The sequence below is a fragment of the Zalophus californianus genome, chromosome 9 (assembly GCF_009762305.2).
Source record: "Zalophus californianus isolate mZalCal1 chromosome 9, mZalCal1.pri.v2, whole genome shotgun sequence".
Lineage (NCBI taxonomy): Eukaryota > Metazoa > Chordata > Mammalia > Carnivora > Otariidae > Zalophus > Zalophus californianus.
Genome location: NC_045603.1, coordinates 16,016,654 through 16,033,177, shown reverse-complemented (window position 1 = coordinate 16,033,177; position 16,524 = coordinate 16,016,654). Strand labels below are relative to the sequence as shown.

At 45.6% G+C, this 16,524-nt stretch overlaps 1 protein-coding gene across 2 annotated transcripts in view; it reads left to right on the top strand.

Annotated features, from left to right (window-relative positions):
* The window catches only part of POLR3B (RNA polymerase III subunit B), a 111,114-nt gene extending 96,194 nt beyond the window's left edge, over window positions 1-14,920 (top strand). The window contains exons 24-28 of one of the 2 annotated variants that reach the window (XM_027594631.2): window positions 1,748-1,851; window positions 2,459-2,625; window positions 6,649-6,762; window positions 8,652-8,825; window positions 14,210-14,920. In XM_027594631.2, coding sequence (XP_027450432.1) covers window positions 1,748-1,851; window positions 2,459-2,625; window positions 6,649-6,762; window positions 8,652-8,825; window positions 14,210-14,339 — 689 coding nt within the window. In that variant the 3' untranslated portion in view covers window positions 14,340-14,920. The remainder of the gene's footprint in view (window positions 1-1,747; window positions 1,852-2,458; window positions 2,626-6,648; window positions 6,763-8,651; window positions 8,826-14,209) is intronic. The other variant, XM_027594632.2, reaches the window with a different exon arrangement.
* Window positions 14,921-16,524: the final 1,604 nt, after the last annotated feature.

The window sequence follows — 16,524 nt, the reverse complement described above, 5'->3', positions numbered from 1 at the left end:
CCCCAGCTTCTGTACCTCCTGCTCCTCACTCCCACCCTGTCTAGTTGAGGGGCGGACGCCAGCTTTCCCCTGTGAACCACTGCTGAAGGGTGCCGAGGTCTTCCTTTGGTTTTGTTTTTAAGGGATCTAGCCAAACCCTCCACCTCCTCACCAGCCAAAGTGACATTCTGTCCAGAGCATGTTCCAGGACCAGCCTCTGCAGGAATTGCCATTTTTAACATTTTGTTCACTGCTATACAATGTTGTTGTCGGTGCACCTAGATTTACAATTTGATCTCTTTCAGAGAAGATTTCCCAGTAGCCCGAGTGTTTGTCAGATAATTTCAGTACGGACAAGATGGATTTTGGGAGGGAAGAAAGAAAGGGTCACACACTCGGCTTGATTTAAATTCTAAGAATTGTAGTTGAATTTGAAATAAACTGAACTGAGTGATTGTTTCTATGCCTCGTGGAGGAAAGCATACGTTCTTTATAATAAACAGTACAATCTCAACCAAAAAGCCAATTAAAGTACCCATGTGCTCTAGAATTCAACACCACAAATCTAATTACCATTTCATTGGCAGCCACTAGAAATCAGAATATTAATAACCAGTACTGAAATAAGCAAATGGCTTTCTTTTTCTTTAGACTTTAGCTCTTGGCAATTATAACACATCACAAAAATTTTATTTTAAAATAGTTTGATTATGTAGAAGTCAAACTGAGGAATGAAAACTTTCTGGGAGAGCAGTTTCTTCTCAGTACAGATGATTGATAACTTTATATACAAGGCAAAAAGAGTTTTATCTTAGTAGATATAAAAGGATCTTATTTCTTTGTCCAGTGCCGCTGTACATTGGTTTCCCCATTTTAAATTACGTAGATTGGGGTTAACAGTCTAAATTATACCCCTTATCCCTCCTACCAAGAAAAATCAGAGGAATTAAAACAATTGAAGCAACAAAATCCCCTGGAGATTGGAGCAATACGAAGGGAGTTAGGAAATATAGTCAATTTAAGAGACAGCAGTGTACATAGAGCTGGTAGGTTTTTGTTTTGTTCAGTTTCCATTCTTAGAATTCTTCTAATTCTAGTCTTTTCTTCCAAAAATAATTTGGCATTGAATTTTCTTGTTCAACTCTACAACTTCCATCGAAGATCACCTTTCTAATGTGTTGTCAGCTATAGGAATTAGAATTCCTTAGGGCAGTTTAGGCTCGGCCAGGGAAGCCCTGGCCAAAGCTAGGCAGCCGGCTGCACTCTGGTCACCCGGTTAGCACCCCAGCCACACACGAAGACTTGTCACAGTTGTTTCAAACTACAGTGGAAACACACCTGTCATCCAGGTAGTTCTGTGTTTGACTGGTAGAGGAGTCAGAGCCCTCTGACTTGGGTACCGTAGGTAGCAGATCACAGGGGACCTGGTGAGGAGCAAAACTGCGCGGACTGGAAGCTTCGGGGACGGTGGCGGGGCCGGGGCCCAGCTAAGGCGCGGCTCTTCAGTCTCTGTGGCAGGAGAAGTTGGGCGAGCGGCCTGACAGCACTGTTGTGAGGCATGCCAGCAGGCCAGTCCACAGGCTGCGGTCCTCTCGGGAAGGACCGCCGTTTTCAAATGGTTTCTCTGGCAGGATTGTTGGAAGCTGCTTTTGTTACTCTTCGTAGACTATGCAGAAGGGGGTGGGGGCAGGGGCCAGATCCCGATTGAGTCTTGTAGTCTTCTTTTCTGCCGACGTGCTCAACATGGTGTGAGGTTTCTCTCCCCCAGGTGTTTGTGGCCTGATTGTCCCTCAGGAAGACATGCCATTTTGTGATTCTGGCATCTGTCCGGACATCATAATGAACCCACACGGCTTCCCATCGCGAATGACGGTCAGTCTGTTTTTCAGAGGTGCTGCTTGTAAGGAAGAAAGTGGGCAGTGGGTCTGTAGGCAGCGTTGGCTGTGATACCCTGAAACTTATTTTTAGGAAGGGCCCTTTGACCCTCTTGCCGCACGAATAGGTTCCCAGCCCCCAACAGTGCTAGGTTACTTTTCTATACAGAGGGAGTGCAGAGGTCTGCGCTTCCCTTCGAGAGCAGTCTTCTGAGGGAGGAACGTACCCCTCAGCAAAAAGAACCCCTTGTATTGACGCCCATGTACCTCCCTTCCCGTGGTTATTGTTTGGCATCCTGGCCCCACCACTTAGCAGCCTTGCGACTTGGGAAAGCTGCTTAACCTGTGTGTGCCTGAGTTCCCTCGTGTGCAGTGAGGGGAATAATAGTGCCTATCCCGTGGGGCTTTGGGGGCATGAACTTGGATCCCACATGGCAGGCTTTTCCAAGGCCCCACATTAAGAGAGCGATAAATATTTGCTGCTATTAGTTTATCACTCTTATTAATAGTAGTCATCTCAGTCTTTGGGGGGAGTAGGCCATAGCTAACGAAACAGACTTCCTGGACCACGAGAAGGTGCTCACTTGGGTTGTTCCATCCCACAGGTGGGGAAGCTGATTGAGCTGCTGGCCGGCAAGGCCGGCGTGTTGGACGGCAGGTTCCACTATGGCACTGCATTTGGAGGCAGCAAAGTGAAGGATGTGTGTGAAGACCTCGTTCGCCATGGTTATAACTACTTGGGGAAAGACTATGTTACATCTGGCATCACAGGGTAAGTACATTGGTAGACATTTTAAAGAAAAAGTATGATTTTATTAGAGTAAGAGGAAAGAGTCCTTAAGGCATACCTTAAGATGAGCTTTTCTCTTGTAAGAAATCGGACAAAACAAAATCTAACTTTGGAGGTACTAGCTGATGTCACGGCGGTAATCATGTTGGAATACATAAGTGTGTCAAATCAACACATCACACACTTTAAACTTGCCCAGTTATATCTCAGTAAAACTGGGAGGGAAAGGAAATCCAAATTCACAGAACTGATAAATCAAGGAGTGGTGTTTTACCAATGAGGCTATCATTTAAAAAAGGAAAAAAGGTAATTTACCAAAATAGGATTCCTATACAACTTTAATTGTATATAATGCAAAATTCCGTAACCATTGAACTTTCTCCGTGTTAAGAGGATGGATGTCAGATAATTCATGCTCTGACAGCCTGAGGCCGGACGTTTGTGTATTCGTTCACTAAGTATATAACGGCAAACAAAACAGACAGGGTCCCTGAGCTGTGCAGCTGACCAATGAGATTTGTTACTAGACTTATTAAAAAAATGAGACAAAAAGTAACTTCTCAGCAGGGCTTACCCTGACTCCTTAATTTGGAAACTACAACTCCATATTGCCCATTTCCTACCTAATTTTTCTTTTTTTTTTTAATTTTTTTATTGTTATGTTAATCACCATATATTACATCATTAGTTTTTGGTGCAGTGTTCCATGATTCATTGTTTGTTCATAACACCCAGTGCTCCATGCAGAACGTGCCCTCCTCAATACCCATCACCAGGCTAACCCATCCCCCTACCCCCCTCCCCTCTAGAACCCTCAGTTTGTTTCTCAGAGTCCATCATCTCTCATGGTTCGTCTTCCCCTCTGACATACTCCCCTTTTCTTCCTCTCCTGTTATCTTCTTCTTTTTCTTTTTTCTTAAAATATGTTGCGTTATTTGTTTCAGAAGTACAGATCTGTGATTCAACAGTCTTGCACAATTCACAGCGCTCATTTTCTGAGTAGCATTCATCCTTATCAAATACCCTGTGTAATAATACTAATAGTGTTACCTGTCTCCTCCGTGAGAGCCTGACTTGTCTGTTTTGTTGACTGTTTTATTTCCAATGTCTGCACACAGCAGGCGCTCCATAAATATTTATTCAATAAAGGAAATGAGAACAAATCAGTACGAACAGCTCTCACTGAAACGAAGGCAAAGAACGGGTTAGGACACCTTAGTGAGGTGGCGGCTGTTTCCGCGGGGATGGGAAGGGTGAGAAGAGTAGGCCATTTGAAGACTGATGCCGAGGCAGGGCTGGGTTTGACGCCTTCCCACGGACAGGCCTCAGTTCACCTGAGGTGCGGCTGCAGAAGGAAAGAACGTTCTCGCAGGCAGAGAGAACGTTAACCTGGGAGAACCAGAGATGCCTGAAATTCTCGTAAATGACAGGCTTTTGAAACTTGACTCACACACGGTTTTAAAGGATCAAATCAGTTGCTTAAGTTAAGACACACATTGTATTTTGTGCCAGATAAAACTCTGGGACATGGTGTTTCTGTTTTTCTGAGGTAGTACTAGGCGTGAACGTGTGTGTAAGGACCCAGGGCTTGATTTGGTGCTGCACGTAGACTATCCTGATGGGATTAAAATGATCAGAATTGGTATCTGTTAAAAATATTGAGTGCTTTCTAAAATGATCTATCTAAACTATGGTAACATAGATTTCCTTAGGTATATCATACCTGAGATGTTCTAGAAAATCACATTACAGGAAGAGAGTAATGGTCCATTTCAAAAGCGATTCACTGAAGTAGCTGAGGTTCACTTCAAAAACTGCAGTTGTGGCGAAACTGATGGTCTCGGTCTTCGCTCCTCATCCGGAAATAATACAGAAGTTGACCAGAAAATGTGCAGAACCAGTGAATGAATTTGGTTGGCCTTCTGAGCATAATTTCACTGAAAGATTTGAATGGAGTATGCTCTGCTTCCCATAGATAGTTTTAGGTTCTGTCTACGCCACCTTCCTCTATGCCCCAGCTAGTGTTTTCATGTCTTTGCCAGTTATCTCAGTAGCAGAGTTTGAGAAACACGAGTTTAGCTTGTCAGCCGAAAGTTCCCCAAAGGGCTTGCCAACACGTTCACCCACTAGCTTCACCCCTTGCCAAATTCTCAAGCATAACTAGGAGGGCAAATTGCACACGGCTCTCTTCAGTGGACGATGGGATGGCATTAGGTGGCAGACTTCCTAGACTGTACCCTGAGCAGCCATACTGAGAGGGATTGGAATCCTCGGTGATCAGAGCTGGAAAGAACGTTGGCCTGACCCCCTTGTTGTACAACTGGGAAAACTGGGTTAAAGAGATCATGTCATGACCGTGTGACAGAGCTGGGGCAGGAGCCGTGGCTCCCAACGTCCTGCCCGTTGTGCCTCGCACTCCGCTCTGTGTCTTCCATAAGCCGGCTCGGTGGCTCGAGGGCCACAGACGCCTGTGCGGGTGGTGCTGAGCATGGTAGAAGAGATGGCAGGCAAGCAGGGGCTGAGCGCTTCCGTGTGCCTGTGCCAGGGCCCGAACGCAGTGCGTGTGAGCCAGACCGGCACGGCAGGGAGGGCGCTGGACCCGTGCACGGCTTGCCCGCTCCGATTAGCCTCTCAGCCCCGCTGTGCCTATTCCTACCTCTTAAAAAAATAGGCAGGACAGTGTCTCCTCCCTGGATGGCATATGGATTAAATGGCACATGGTGGGTTCCTCCTTACTTTTGAGGAAGTTCTGGGGCAGGTAAAATTTTTTAGAGGCGTCAGCCCCTGCCTGCTCTTGCCCCGAACTAAAGGAGAAGGGTTTCTTCTGTCAGAGCACTGGAGTACTCACTGCCTTCCACCGCTCTTACTGCAGTCGTTCTAAGGGTTCGTTGAGTCAGCTCTGTTTTAACAGACATTTACGGAGTGCCAGTCCTGTGCCAGGCAGGGTCACTGGTGCTGGAGCCGCAGTGACAGAGGAATCACAGTGCTTACCCCAAGGAGTCTCGGGGAAGTGGGGAAGATGGGCAACAGTCAGGGAAGTAATAAATGTGTATGATAATATCAAGTGGTGGCAAGTGCTCTGAAGAAAATAAAGCCCAGGTAAGAATTGAGACAGTGTGGGGGCTTGGTGATGGTGGGGTGAGAGGAGGACTCCTCCAGATAAGGTAACGAGGAAGAGGGAGGCCCCTGAGGAGGCGATAAGGTCATGAGGGAGAGGGAGGCCCCTGAGGAGGCGATAAGGTCATGAGGGAGAGGGAGGCCCCTGAGGAGGCGATAAGGTCATGAGGGAGAGGGAGGCCTCTGAGGAGGTGAAATGTTTGACAGCCGTGTGAATACCTGGTGGAAGAATGTTTTAGAACCAGGAAGTGCAAAGGCCCTGAGGCAGACAGACTTGCTACATTTGAGGAGCAATGAAGAGGCTGGTGTTACTAGAGTAGAATGAGCAATGGGGAAAGGGAACAGGAGTGAGTTGGAGGCGGGCTAGAACGAGATTCTGTGAGACCTTATGGCTATGATACAAAATTTGGATGTCAGATTCTGAGTGTGGTAGGAAACCATTGGGAATTCCGAGCAGAAGAATAACGGGCTGTGATTTACATTTTAGAAGGAATTGCTCTGGTTTGTCCTGTGACAGACTGTTGAGGGTTGGGAGCAGAAGCAGGGAGAGCCGCCACACGAGCGTCTGCAGGGGTCCAGGCAAGAAAGAGTGGTGGCCCAACTAGGGTGGGAGCAGTGAAGGAGGGACCGTCCTGTACATATGTTCTCACCACCTGTTTAAGTTTGTATATCTTAAGTAAACGGCGTGTCTTCTGATGTATCCGTGGTGTTTTTCTTTTTTCAAATCTAGCCTTTTCATTCAGTGCAGACTGAAAATCCTCCTCTCTCACTCATTCGTAAGCCTGTTCTGAAATAAAGAAGGCCCTGCCAGTGAGGGGTCTTGGAGAAGGCTGGCTCTTGTTAGCCCAAACCTGCTTTCTTAGCCCAAAATTCTGACCTTTCTTTCAGTGAACCCTTGGAAGCATACATCTATTTTGGCCCGGTGTACTATCAGAAACTGAAGCACATGGTACTGGATAAGATGCACGCCCGGGCCCGGGGACCACGAGCTGTTCTTACCAGGTAAGAGAAAAGCATTTACCGAAAGAATTCCTAATGCAGTCGAGTCTACCTTGCATTCCCCGGATACAGCAATAAGCAGACTCAGCGAAGTTTTTGTTTCCCTGAGATGTCAAAATTTGGAGTGTTAGGCATCTGCAGAAATCCTGTGTGTCTGGTTAGCATGAAACAGTAGCAGCCAATTAAAAATAATTCCAGAGGCACAGGGGTGAGCCCATCCCAGGTCTTGCCAGTAGTCGCCTAACATGGTTCCTGACTGTGTACCTGTGTGCAAATGCGGTCTTATTCAAAAAGGTTCATATGGGGTGCCTGGGTGGCTCAGTCAGTTAGGCATCTGCCTTCGGCTCAGGTCATGATCCCGGGGTCCTGGGATTGAGTCCCACGTCGGGCTCCCTGCTCTGTGGGGAGCCTGCCTCTCTCTCTCTCTCTTTCTCTCTCTCTCTGTCTCTCTGTGTCTCATGAATAAATAAATAAAATCTTTAAAAAAAAAAAGGTTCATATGTAAGAATGTAGACACACTTACATACACACGGGTGGATACACCTGCGTGCTCCCATGTGTACACAGAAAACACATACTTACGTTATCTGCGAGCCCAAGCCACAGCTGTCATTTTCTAAAACTTCTGTTATTGGAGCAGAAGGCACCTGTACTTGCACGCTCATCTGAATAAGCTCTGAGAGGTCCACTCGGGCCCAGTCTTCAGCGTATTCTCAGCTCTAAGCACAGTGTCTGCGTGTCGATGAATGGGTGGGTATAATTGTTGGAAAGGAAATGACAACTGCTAAGTTTCACGTGTTCTTAGTACTACATTTTCCAGTTGGAGAAGCATAGTTCAGGGCAGTGGTTCTCAACCACGAGCAGTTTTGCCTCCCAGGGGACATTTGACAATGTCCTAAGACATCTTGGGATGTCACAGCTGGGGGTGTGGGGGGAGGCTACTGGCATCTGGTGGGTGGAGCCCAGGAATGCTGCTAAAGACCCTGCAGGGCACTGGGCAGCCCCACCCCCACCCCCCAGAGAATTACCCAGCTCTGTAGGGGCTTCGTGCTGCAGTTGAGGTGCTGCAGTTGAGGAGCCACGGGCCAGAAGAGGGAGCACAGGCCTTGAAGCCAGATAGACAGGGATGTGAACTCACCCCCACCTCATAGCTTTACTGTGGGCCTTGGACAGATCACTTAGCTTCTCGCAGCTTCGGTCTTTCTCAGACATGAAGTGGCAACAGCAATGGCCACTTAACAGCATGCTGGGGAATGTCTGATGTTTGGATATAGCACATATATAGTGCCGATCCCTGGGGGATGCTCCAGAAATATCCATTCCCTACCTGCTTCCCCTGATCCCGGTTTGGATGTTCCAGTACAGGGGAAGGGTAGGGGATGAAGCAGCCAGCATCTGAGTTTACTTTTTTAAACCAAGGGAGAGGTGTAGATGACTCAGTCCAGTGACCACTTAAAACTGAGCAAATGCAGGTGCCTATTGAAATGATAGACATACGTGTGCTCCAAACTGCAGAAGGGGGAAGGGAAGTTGAGATTCTCAAGGCACCGGTGAGCCTAACAGTGAGACCCTACTTGGGTTAGGTTTTAGGGGAAGGATTTATTATTTTATCAGATAATATTATTTAGTCATTCATTATTATCACTTAATAATAGGAGCAACCACTAGTATTCCATCTCCTTTCATTTAAGGCTCTTTGGGAGCCTTAAATTTTACATTTTGCAAGTGCAGCCAAGGGGCAGGCTGGGCAGCCCACTCCAGGTCCCTGTCCAGTAAGTGATTTGAATCCAGGTGAGCCCTATCCCACAGCCCTGTGCTCTTAGCCAGCACATGATGCCGCCCCTTTGTTGGTCTAATCTAATAATGACACATTGGTATGATTTGTTTCAAAGGCAGCCCACTGAAGGTCGATCTCGTGACGGCGGTTTGCGTCTTGGAGAAATGGAACGTGACTGTTTAATCGGTTATGGAGCCAGTATGCTTTTACTGGAGAGACTAATGATTTCGAGTGATGCCTTTGAGGTTGATGTCTGTGGGCAGTGTGGACTTCTGGGGTATTCTGGCTGGTAAGTGGATACCATATGTCTCTCAGACACATGCCTTGCCTCTTAAATCACAGCTCAAGAAGTGACCCTGGAGCATACCCACATATTCTCCAACCTTCCCCATCCGTGCATTCCTAGAATTAGAGATAGTATATGTACCTGTTTCGTTTGTCTACCTGATGTTTTGCTTTCTATACCACTAGAGTTTAAATACCCAAGGAGCATGGACTTTGTCTTCTTTTTAATATTATCTCGAATACCTTTTATATCACTATTCACCTGTAAAAAAATTCCTAGCCTTTTCGTTGTTAAGTATGAGAAGTATAGCATTTTGTAACTTAGAGACTTTATTTTTTTCAATCTCAATAATAATCAGAGAAATACAAATTTATTTATTTTTTTTGACAGAGAGGTCTGATTTTATTTTTTTTTATTATGTTCAATTAGCCAACATATAGTACATCATTAGTAACTAGAAACTTTTTAGAGAACATTGTGTTGAATGCCCTTATTTAGCCTTGAACCCAAAGAGCCTAATATGCTGCTCCAGGTCATATACCAAGTTGGTGACAGAGCCAGGACCAGGACCTGGTACCCTGACCCCTTGTCTGTACTCTGTCTGCATAGCAAGCTGCTTTACACTTGGGACTGTGAATTCCGTCATGGCAGAGACAAGGTCTGTCTCAGTCATTCACTCAACAAACAATTCGTGAGAATCTGCTGAGTGCCAGACACTGTTTTAGGCTCCAGAATACAATGGTGAACAAGACAGATGAATGGCTGTTCACAGGGATCTTCTCTTCTAGTCCATTCTAACTACATTCTGTCTTGTTTACCCCCTGCTTCTCCAGCCTGGGACCTGGTAGATGGTTAGTAAAAAACAATGGCTAGACGACACTGACCCTGTGTATGGAGGATTGCCAGTAGGTAAATTATGGAAATCATAAAGTTTACAGTTTCTGTGCAGAGTTCATGACACAAAGGCCAGCTTAAAGGGTGAAGCTACATGTTTGTGGGTTTTGTTTGGGTAGGTGGAGCACCTTTTTTCCCTGGAAGCGTTCCACTCTACCACCAAGGAACGGCTCCTCTGCTTAGGGTTAGTCACATCCCGGGGCCCCGACTTACCTTGGAGGCAGGAGGGCCTGTAGCTGGCCAGTCTCCACTTATTTTCTCTCAGAGACGAGGTCTAGCCAGGTCTGAATGGGGTGCTGCAGGAACAGGAAACAACCTGAACTCCCTGGTCACCCTTCACCTGCACTCCCAGAGCCCCTTCCCCTAGGGAGGCACCATCCCCTGGAGAATAGAATTAGGCCCAGATGAGCCATCTTTGCCAGAGTTTGAGGGATACCTGGGCCCCCCTTTCCCCACTGAGTCTCCCCTCAAAGCCTCTTTCCAGAGAGAGTCCCGGCTTCCGGCCATCCTAAGCCTCCAGTTCTTTGGTTGAATAAGGCAAATCAAGAGTCAGAGGGAGTGGGCATCTTAGAATAGAGCGTATACCTTGCTTGGTAAATGACAAAACCTTTGAGCCAATTACTTTATGGGTTTTAGTGTAGAAGACTTGATGAGACTTGTCTGTGAAGAAATCATTTCATTTAAAAACGAACACAAGAGGTGGCCATTTGCAGCTCCTTCCTTTCATAAGGTTGCAGAGATGGGTGATGTGATTGTAAGCGTAAGCCTGGCTCTTTCTTAGATCGGTGACCTGGGTAGGGGGTTTCAACTCTGAGATGTCTGTTTGCCTTTTATTGTCCTGGCTGTGTCACAACAGCCACCAAGTGTAACGGGAAGGTGCCTGGGACCAGTTCCACTGTGCTTACATCTTCAAATTTGGCACAAGGATTTTTAAGTCATTCACTTGGAAAAGATGGTACAGAAAAGTCATTTTATTGTAAGTAGGGATCATGAAACTTCAAAATGGATTTCCTTCTCTTGTCCATCCTCCCTGCATTTTCTCCTGTGCTCCCCCCCCCCCCCCCACCCCAGAGAGAGAGAGAGCGAGAGCAGTAGACCAGATTCACTCACATACTTTGGAAACGTTCCCCTCTGTTTTGCTGAATATTCAGGGAAACTAATGAAAGCAGTATTCGATCTCAGTATTACTCTGTTAAATTCTTACCTTCTGCCCTGCTTCATTTCTGTCTCATTTAGAGATCCTGTGATGGCAGTGCCTGATTTTGAAGCTCATGTGTTCCGTGTGTATTGTATTTGAAATCCTTTGAAAGAAGGCTAAATCAGGTTACACGGTTTAAGGGTCTTTACTGTAATTAAACAGACCTGGATATACTGTGTGTCTGATTTTGAGTGGCCTGTTGTACCCTTGTTGCCAACAGAAAAAAATCCTAATCCAGTCTGGTAGTCTAGCAGCCTCCTCCTCGTGTGCGGCTCTTTGGCAGAGGAGCATAATGATGCTGTGGTTTTCCATCATTACCTGGGCGTGTGTGCTGGGCCTTGTGGGAGGGAGCACGGGCGTGTGTGGGAGGAAGTCGCTCTTTAATGAACGGCACAATGGAGGCTGAGTAATTAGAGCAGTTCAGAACCTTGAAACTGGCCTTTTGTCAGTGATTTGCACATTAGTAAGGCATTGCTATGGGGATGTTTACAGCAAGACTGTTGCTCTGCCGAAGACATGAAGGGCATAAGTCACAAAAGAGGTCCGGAAGGAAAACTGCAGAGAAAAGAAGATCCCTGTTAAGATAATTAGCTCATAGAGGACATCTTACTGGACAGTCATTTCTCATGTGAAGCCACAGCCTCCTTCTTTTGCTGCCTTTGCCCTAAAAAGTCAGTTTATTTTATTGTTGTTGGGTCAAGTTTCTTCCTTTTGAAATTGTTCAGACATAGGGTAAGGTAACTTAATAGCTTATAATTTATATATGTGTGTATACGTATATATGTTTATATGTGTGCATGTATGTATAATAATGCAGTGGGACATTTTAAATGATGGAGAAATGTTTAATAATAGAGAAGGTTAATGGGCTCTCTGGATTATGAACCAGCACATATGGAAATCTTAAATAAACTTGGATTGAAGTCACAGAGTAACATAGAATCAGCAAGAAGTTGCTTCCGTTAAAACCATTTCCCCAATTTATGTATTTTTTTAAGATTTTATTTATTTATTGACAGAGAGAGACACAGCGAGAGAGGGAACACAAGCAGGGGGAGCGGGAGAGGGAGAAGCAGGCTTCCCGCTGAGCAGAGAGCCCGATGCGGGGCTCGATCCTAGGACTCTGGGATCATGACCTGAGCCGAAGGCACATGCTTAATGACTGAGCCACCCAGGTGCCCCCCATTTCTCCAATTTAATTAAAGCATGAACATGATTCCTGAATAAATTAGGTCAGCCAAGCACATTAAAAACATAGTTCTTAAATGATAACGCATTAGAGAGGTCTTTAGGGACGGTCTTTTTGGAGGAAGTCCTTTACCATGTGGATATGACTGTTGATGGGACCAAGCACTCCCCGTGTGTCCTCAGCCCCTGCAGGCAGCCCCTCACGGGGACCACGCTGCTCACACACGGCTGTGCTGGCTCATCTCTTTCCCCATTCCCTTCTCAGGAAGTTCACACCTACAGCGTCATTCACCACCACGCTCAAATTCTTCGTGCTTTTCTTTTATAAAATCATAAAAGCCTGATTTTGCTGATTTCAAAAATGATCCCTGCACTTAATAAAGTATTCAGTTATACAAAAAAAAGAAATATAAATTGTCCCATCACCCAGAGGTGACCACTGTTCACATTTTAGTGACTCTTTTTGAGACCTCTCTGCCAATAGTTATGTAACATACTCCCCCAACCCCCCAGGGTTGTTGTTTTTTTTTTTTTTAAATAATGAACCCTTTGAGATTCTGATAATAGCAAAATGCAAATACATACTCACCAAAAAAAAGTCTTGTTAGATATGACTTTGGGGGCTTCATATATTTTACTGAAACCCATCTGAGGACCTTCTTGAAACCAGGCTGTTAAGAAAACTTTTTTCACTCCGCAGTGTCCCAGACACCTTATTTCAATAAATATGGGTGTACATCATCACGTTTAATGGCTGCACAGCATTCTTCTGTATAAATGCTGTATAATCACAGAGCCAGTTCCCTCCTGGATTTCTGAGCAGTCTCCTGCTTTCTGCTGTTATAAACAGTGTGAACATTCTCATACACTCATCTTTGCCACTTCTGTGATTGATCAGATAATATGCACATTTACGTTGTTACACATAATGCCTCACTGCTCTCCACAGCAGCCTTCCCCTCCGGTTCCCAGTCAGCACGGAACCTTCTGAGCCTTGGTCGTTGTTCCTCTTGCACTCATTTACCCCTGCTCTTGACTGGGAGGACCTGGTTTTCCACCCAAGTCTCAGCTGCCCCAGACTCTTAAGGTGTAGGGTGGGGTCCTATTTGGGTTTGAAACCTGAGAGGATAGTTCGCTTTCTCCCGGGAGACTCTTCATCAGTTGTAGCCATTGATTAAGACCTAGGTTTGGGGGCACCTGGGTGGCTCAGTTGTTAAGTGTCTGCCTTCAGCTCAGGTCATGATCCCAGGGTCCTGGGATCGAGTCCCGCATCCGGCTCCCTGCTCAGCGGGGAGCCTGCTTCTCCCTCTGCCTGCCACTGTCCCTGCTTGTACTCTCTCTCTCTCTCTCTGTCAAATAAATAAAATCCTTAAAAAAAAAAAAAAAAAGACCTAGGTTTGGTAGCTGGCTCTTCCTGAAGAAAGAGAAAAGAAGATCCTAATTGGAATAGCAGGCGTGTTGGTTAGGAGCATGGGCTGTTGTAGGGATTAAATGAGAATATATGCACACAGGGAGAGCACGTCAAGTACAGTAGCTTCTCCCACAAGTAGAAATCGCCAAGCTTGAAGAGCACTGGAAAAATAAATAGCATTTGGTTGGCCACCACATTCTCTATGAAAGTCCTGTGTTCCCCATCAACACTTCAGGTGGCTCAGCGACAGACCATATCGTAATTGTTGAGCATCTTACATTGAAGAGTATAATAGATTCTATCAAATACATGGAGATTGAATCGATTTTAAAAGTTTTCAACAATGAAAAAATCTAAATCTGAGTAACTTCAAGATGGCTCAGATTTCTGGGCCTCACTCAAGGCAAGTAAACAGGAAGATGTTTTGCATTTTACAAAGAAAAGTCTAGAAAATGGTAGTAACTGATTAAAATTGCATGCTTTTAAACTTGCAGGAGTGATAGTTGTTTTGTTTTTTCTTTTGCCTTCATGGACACTGTTTTTTGTGGGGTGGGGTGAGGGGGGGCACGACTGTACATATTTGATAGTGGAACTGAACCCTGACAAATAGAATGGAACGGATAGGATGGTAGCAGGGTCCACACGCAGGCCTTGGTTTCTGACCATCCCTCTAACACGTGCCGACTTGCGTTTCAGGTGCCATTACTGCAAGTCGTCATGCCACGTGTCCTCCCTCCGCATCCCGTACGCCTGCAAACTGCTCTTCCAGGAGCTGCAGTCGATGAACATCATTCCCCGCTTAAAACTGTCCAAATACAATGAGTAAGGACGGAAAAGGTCATTATTTAAAGAGAACCACCGATAAGTCCAACGCAATGGAAAGCAGAGGGGATCGAGGACCGTGTCTGCTTCTGGGAATAATTCCCTTGAATGTCCCCCTTCAAGAAAGGAGGATGGAGAGGCTTTCTTGCCCTGCGGATGGACAATGCAGCCTTGATCAGTGAGCCTCGGGCCATGGGGGACATGCCCCCCCACATGGACCATGATGCAGTCTCCCTGTTCCTGGACTGAATGCAATTCACAAATGGTTGTGACCTAAAAGATAAATAAACTTTTATTTATGTTCTGGTATCTTGAAATCTACTCATGAGAAAGACCTTCCTCCTTTAAAAGAATATTTGGGGCTAAATTCCCCATGATACCTTCCTGACTAACAAAACACAAAGACTCTTAAGACACCTGAAGGGTAGGAAGAGTCTCTTTGAATGGTTGGCGTGGCCTTTGTCGAGGTGGCTGAGAGGACAGTGTGTGAAGGGAGAGATCTGTGGGAAGCCGAGAGCAGCGGATAAAGGGACGGCTTTCCTACCTGGTACTGTGAAATACAATAAATAAATTCCTACCATCTTAAGCAAGTTTACCAATGATGTCCCCTTTTCTTACAGACTTGATTGCTGCTCTTTTGAACCTCCACAATCAGACCATGCAATAATATTTGTTGAATATCTGAAAATAATTCCATGGGTGCTTTATAATTTTTTTTTTTTTTTTGGTCCCTTCCATTCCTGCCAGGATGTTAGCTGTGCATTTTCTTTTTATTCTGACAACCTTCCTCACTTTTATTTCTAATTTGTTCTTAATTGCTCTACGCTGAAGGCAGAGACTATTTGTATTAAGATTGTCTATAAGTCAGAAAAGCTTTGAATAATGGTCTAAGGCTACATTTCCAGCATGTCACATTGAGCGTGTTTCCCAGAATATTAGTAGATATTATACACCAACAAGAAGCAAGTTCCAGTTTCAAATAAGGTTTAGAAACTGGGTGTGACCAAGTTAAACGTACCAGGAACTTTTTCAAAGCCTTTATTTACCAAGCTCCAATACTGGGACTCTCCAAAAGAGGGATGATCCAGGAGCCAGGCTAGTCATTGACTTGAGGACCCAACCTCAACATCACTGCATTTACTTCACAGTAAAAACTCTAGTTCAGAAGTGAAAGTCCTAGAGACTTAACAGGAAAAGCAGAATGAATGAGAGACATACTGTAGGTGAACAGGCCTTCCTCAGCCAGCACCACTTGTCTCCATTCATGTCAGGGGCTCGGTAGGTATTACAGAGGCAGAGGGGTTTGAATGCTGGATCTTTGGTTATGCCAGTTTTTACTTCCTTTCTAGTTTTTAAACTTGGTGCCTTGGGACATGGGTCATTAGAGGGGTTTTCTAGGGTGATTGTGGCTATTTCCCATCACAGGACAACTCCACCGACCAGCTTTGCCAGGGATACCATCGGCCTGCAGCGTGTTTCACAGCATTTCGGTACACACTTGGGAGGGCCAGTGTGGGAAGAAGCTGCGTGTGTGCTGGGCACAGCCATGCATCGTTGGTCTTTCTGTATCTGCCCTGTACTGAGGCTAGAAAGAGCCGGACAGGCCCGCACCCGGAGCTCAGAACCCAGTGAAGGAGGCCCACAGTCAGTGCTAGGTATTCACCCCAGAGGTGCTGAGGGAGCTCCCGAGGCAGAATGGTCACCTGCACTTTGGAGATTTGGAAACACTTCATAAATGTGAATATCCCCTTTCTCCGGCTGAGGAAACGGAGGCACTGTGTGGCCGGCTCCCCCAGTGCCACACCACCAATGAGGGAACAGCATGGGCCTCAACATCAGGCTTCCCGATTCTGAGTGCTTTGTTTGGGGCTCATCCATGATTCTATTTTTCATTCGCCAAATGTGAGTTGTTTTTTTTTAACTCATGTGCCCCTGAATGATTGTGCTTCTTAAACATCTTTTTTTTCAAAAACCATTCCAGGCAATTCTGATCCTGTTGAGGAGAGTTGTCTATCCTTCTAGGAAATTCTCAGTTCTCTAAGTTAACAAAGATCTAATCTAGAAAGCGTGGGTTCCAAATTGCGACATCCTGAGAGGAAGAAATTGTGCCAGGTCGATATTTCAAAAACTAGCAGATACTATATTTGAAGAGGTGTTTGCGAAATACTGTAATAGAAAGTGGCCAGAAT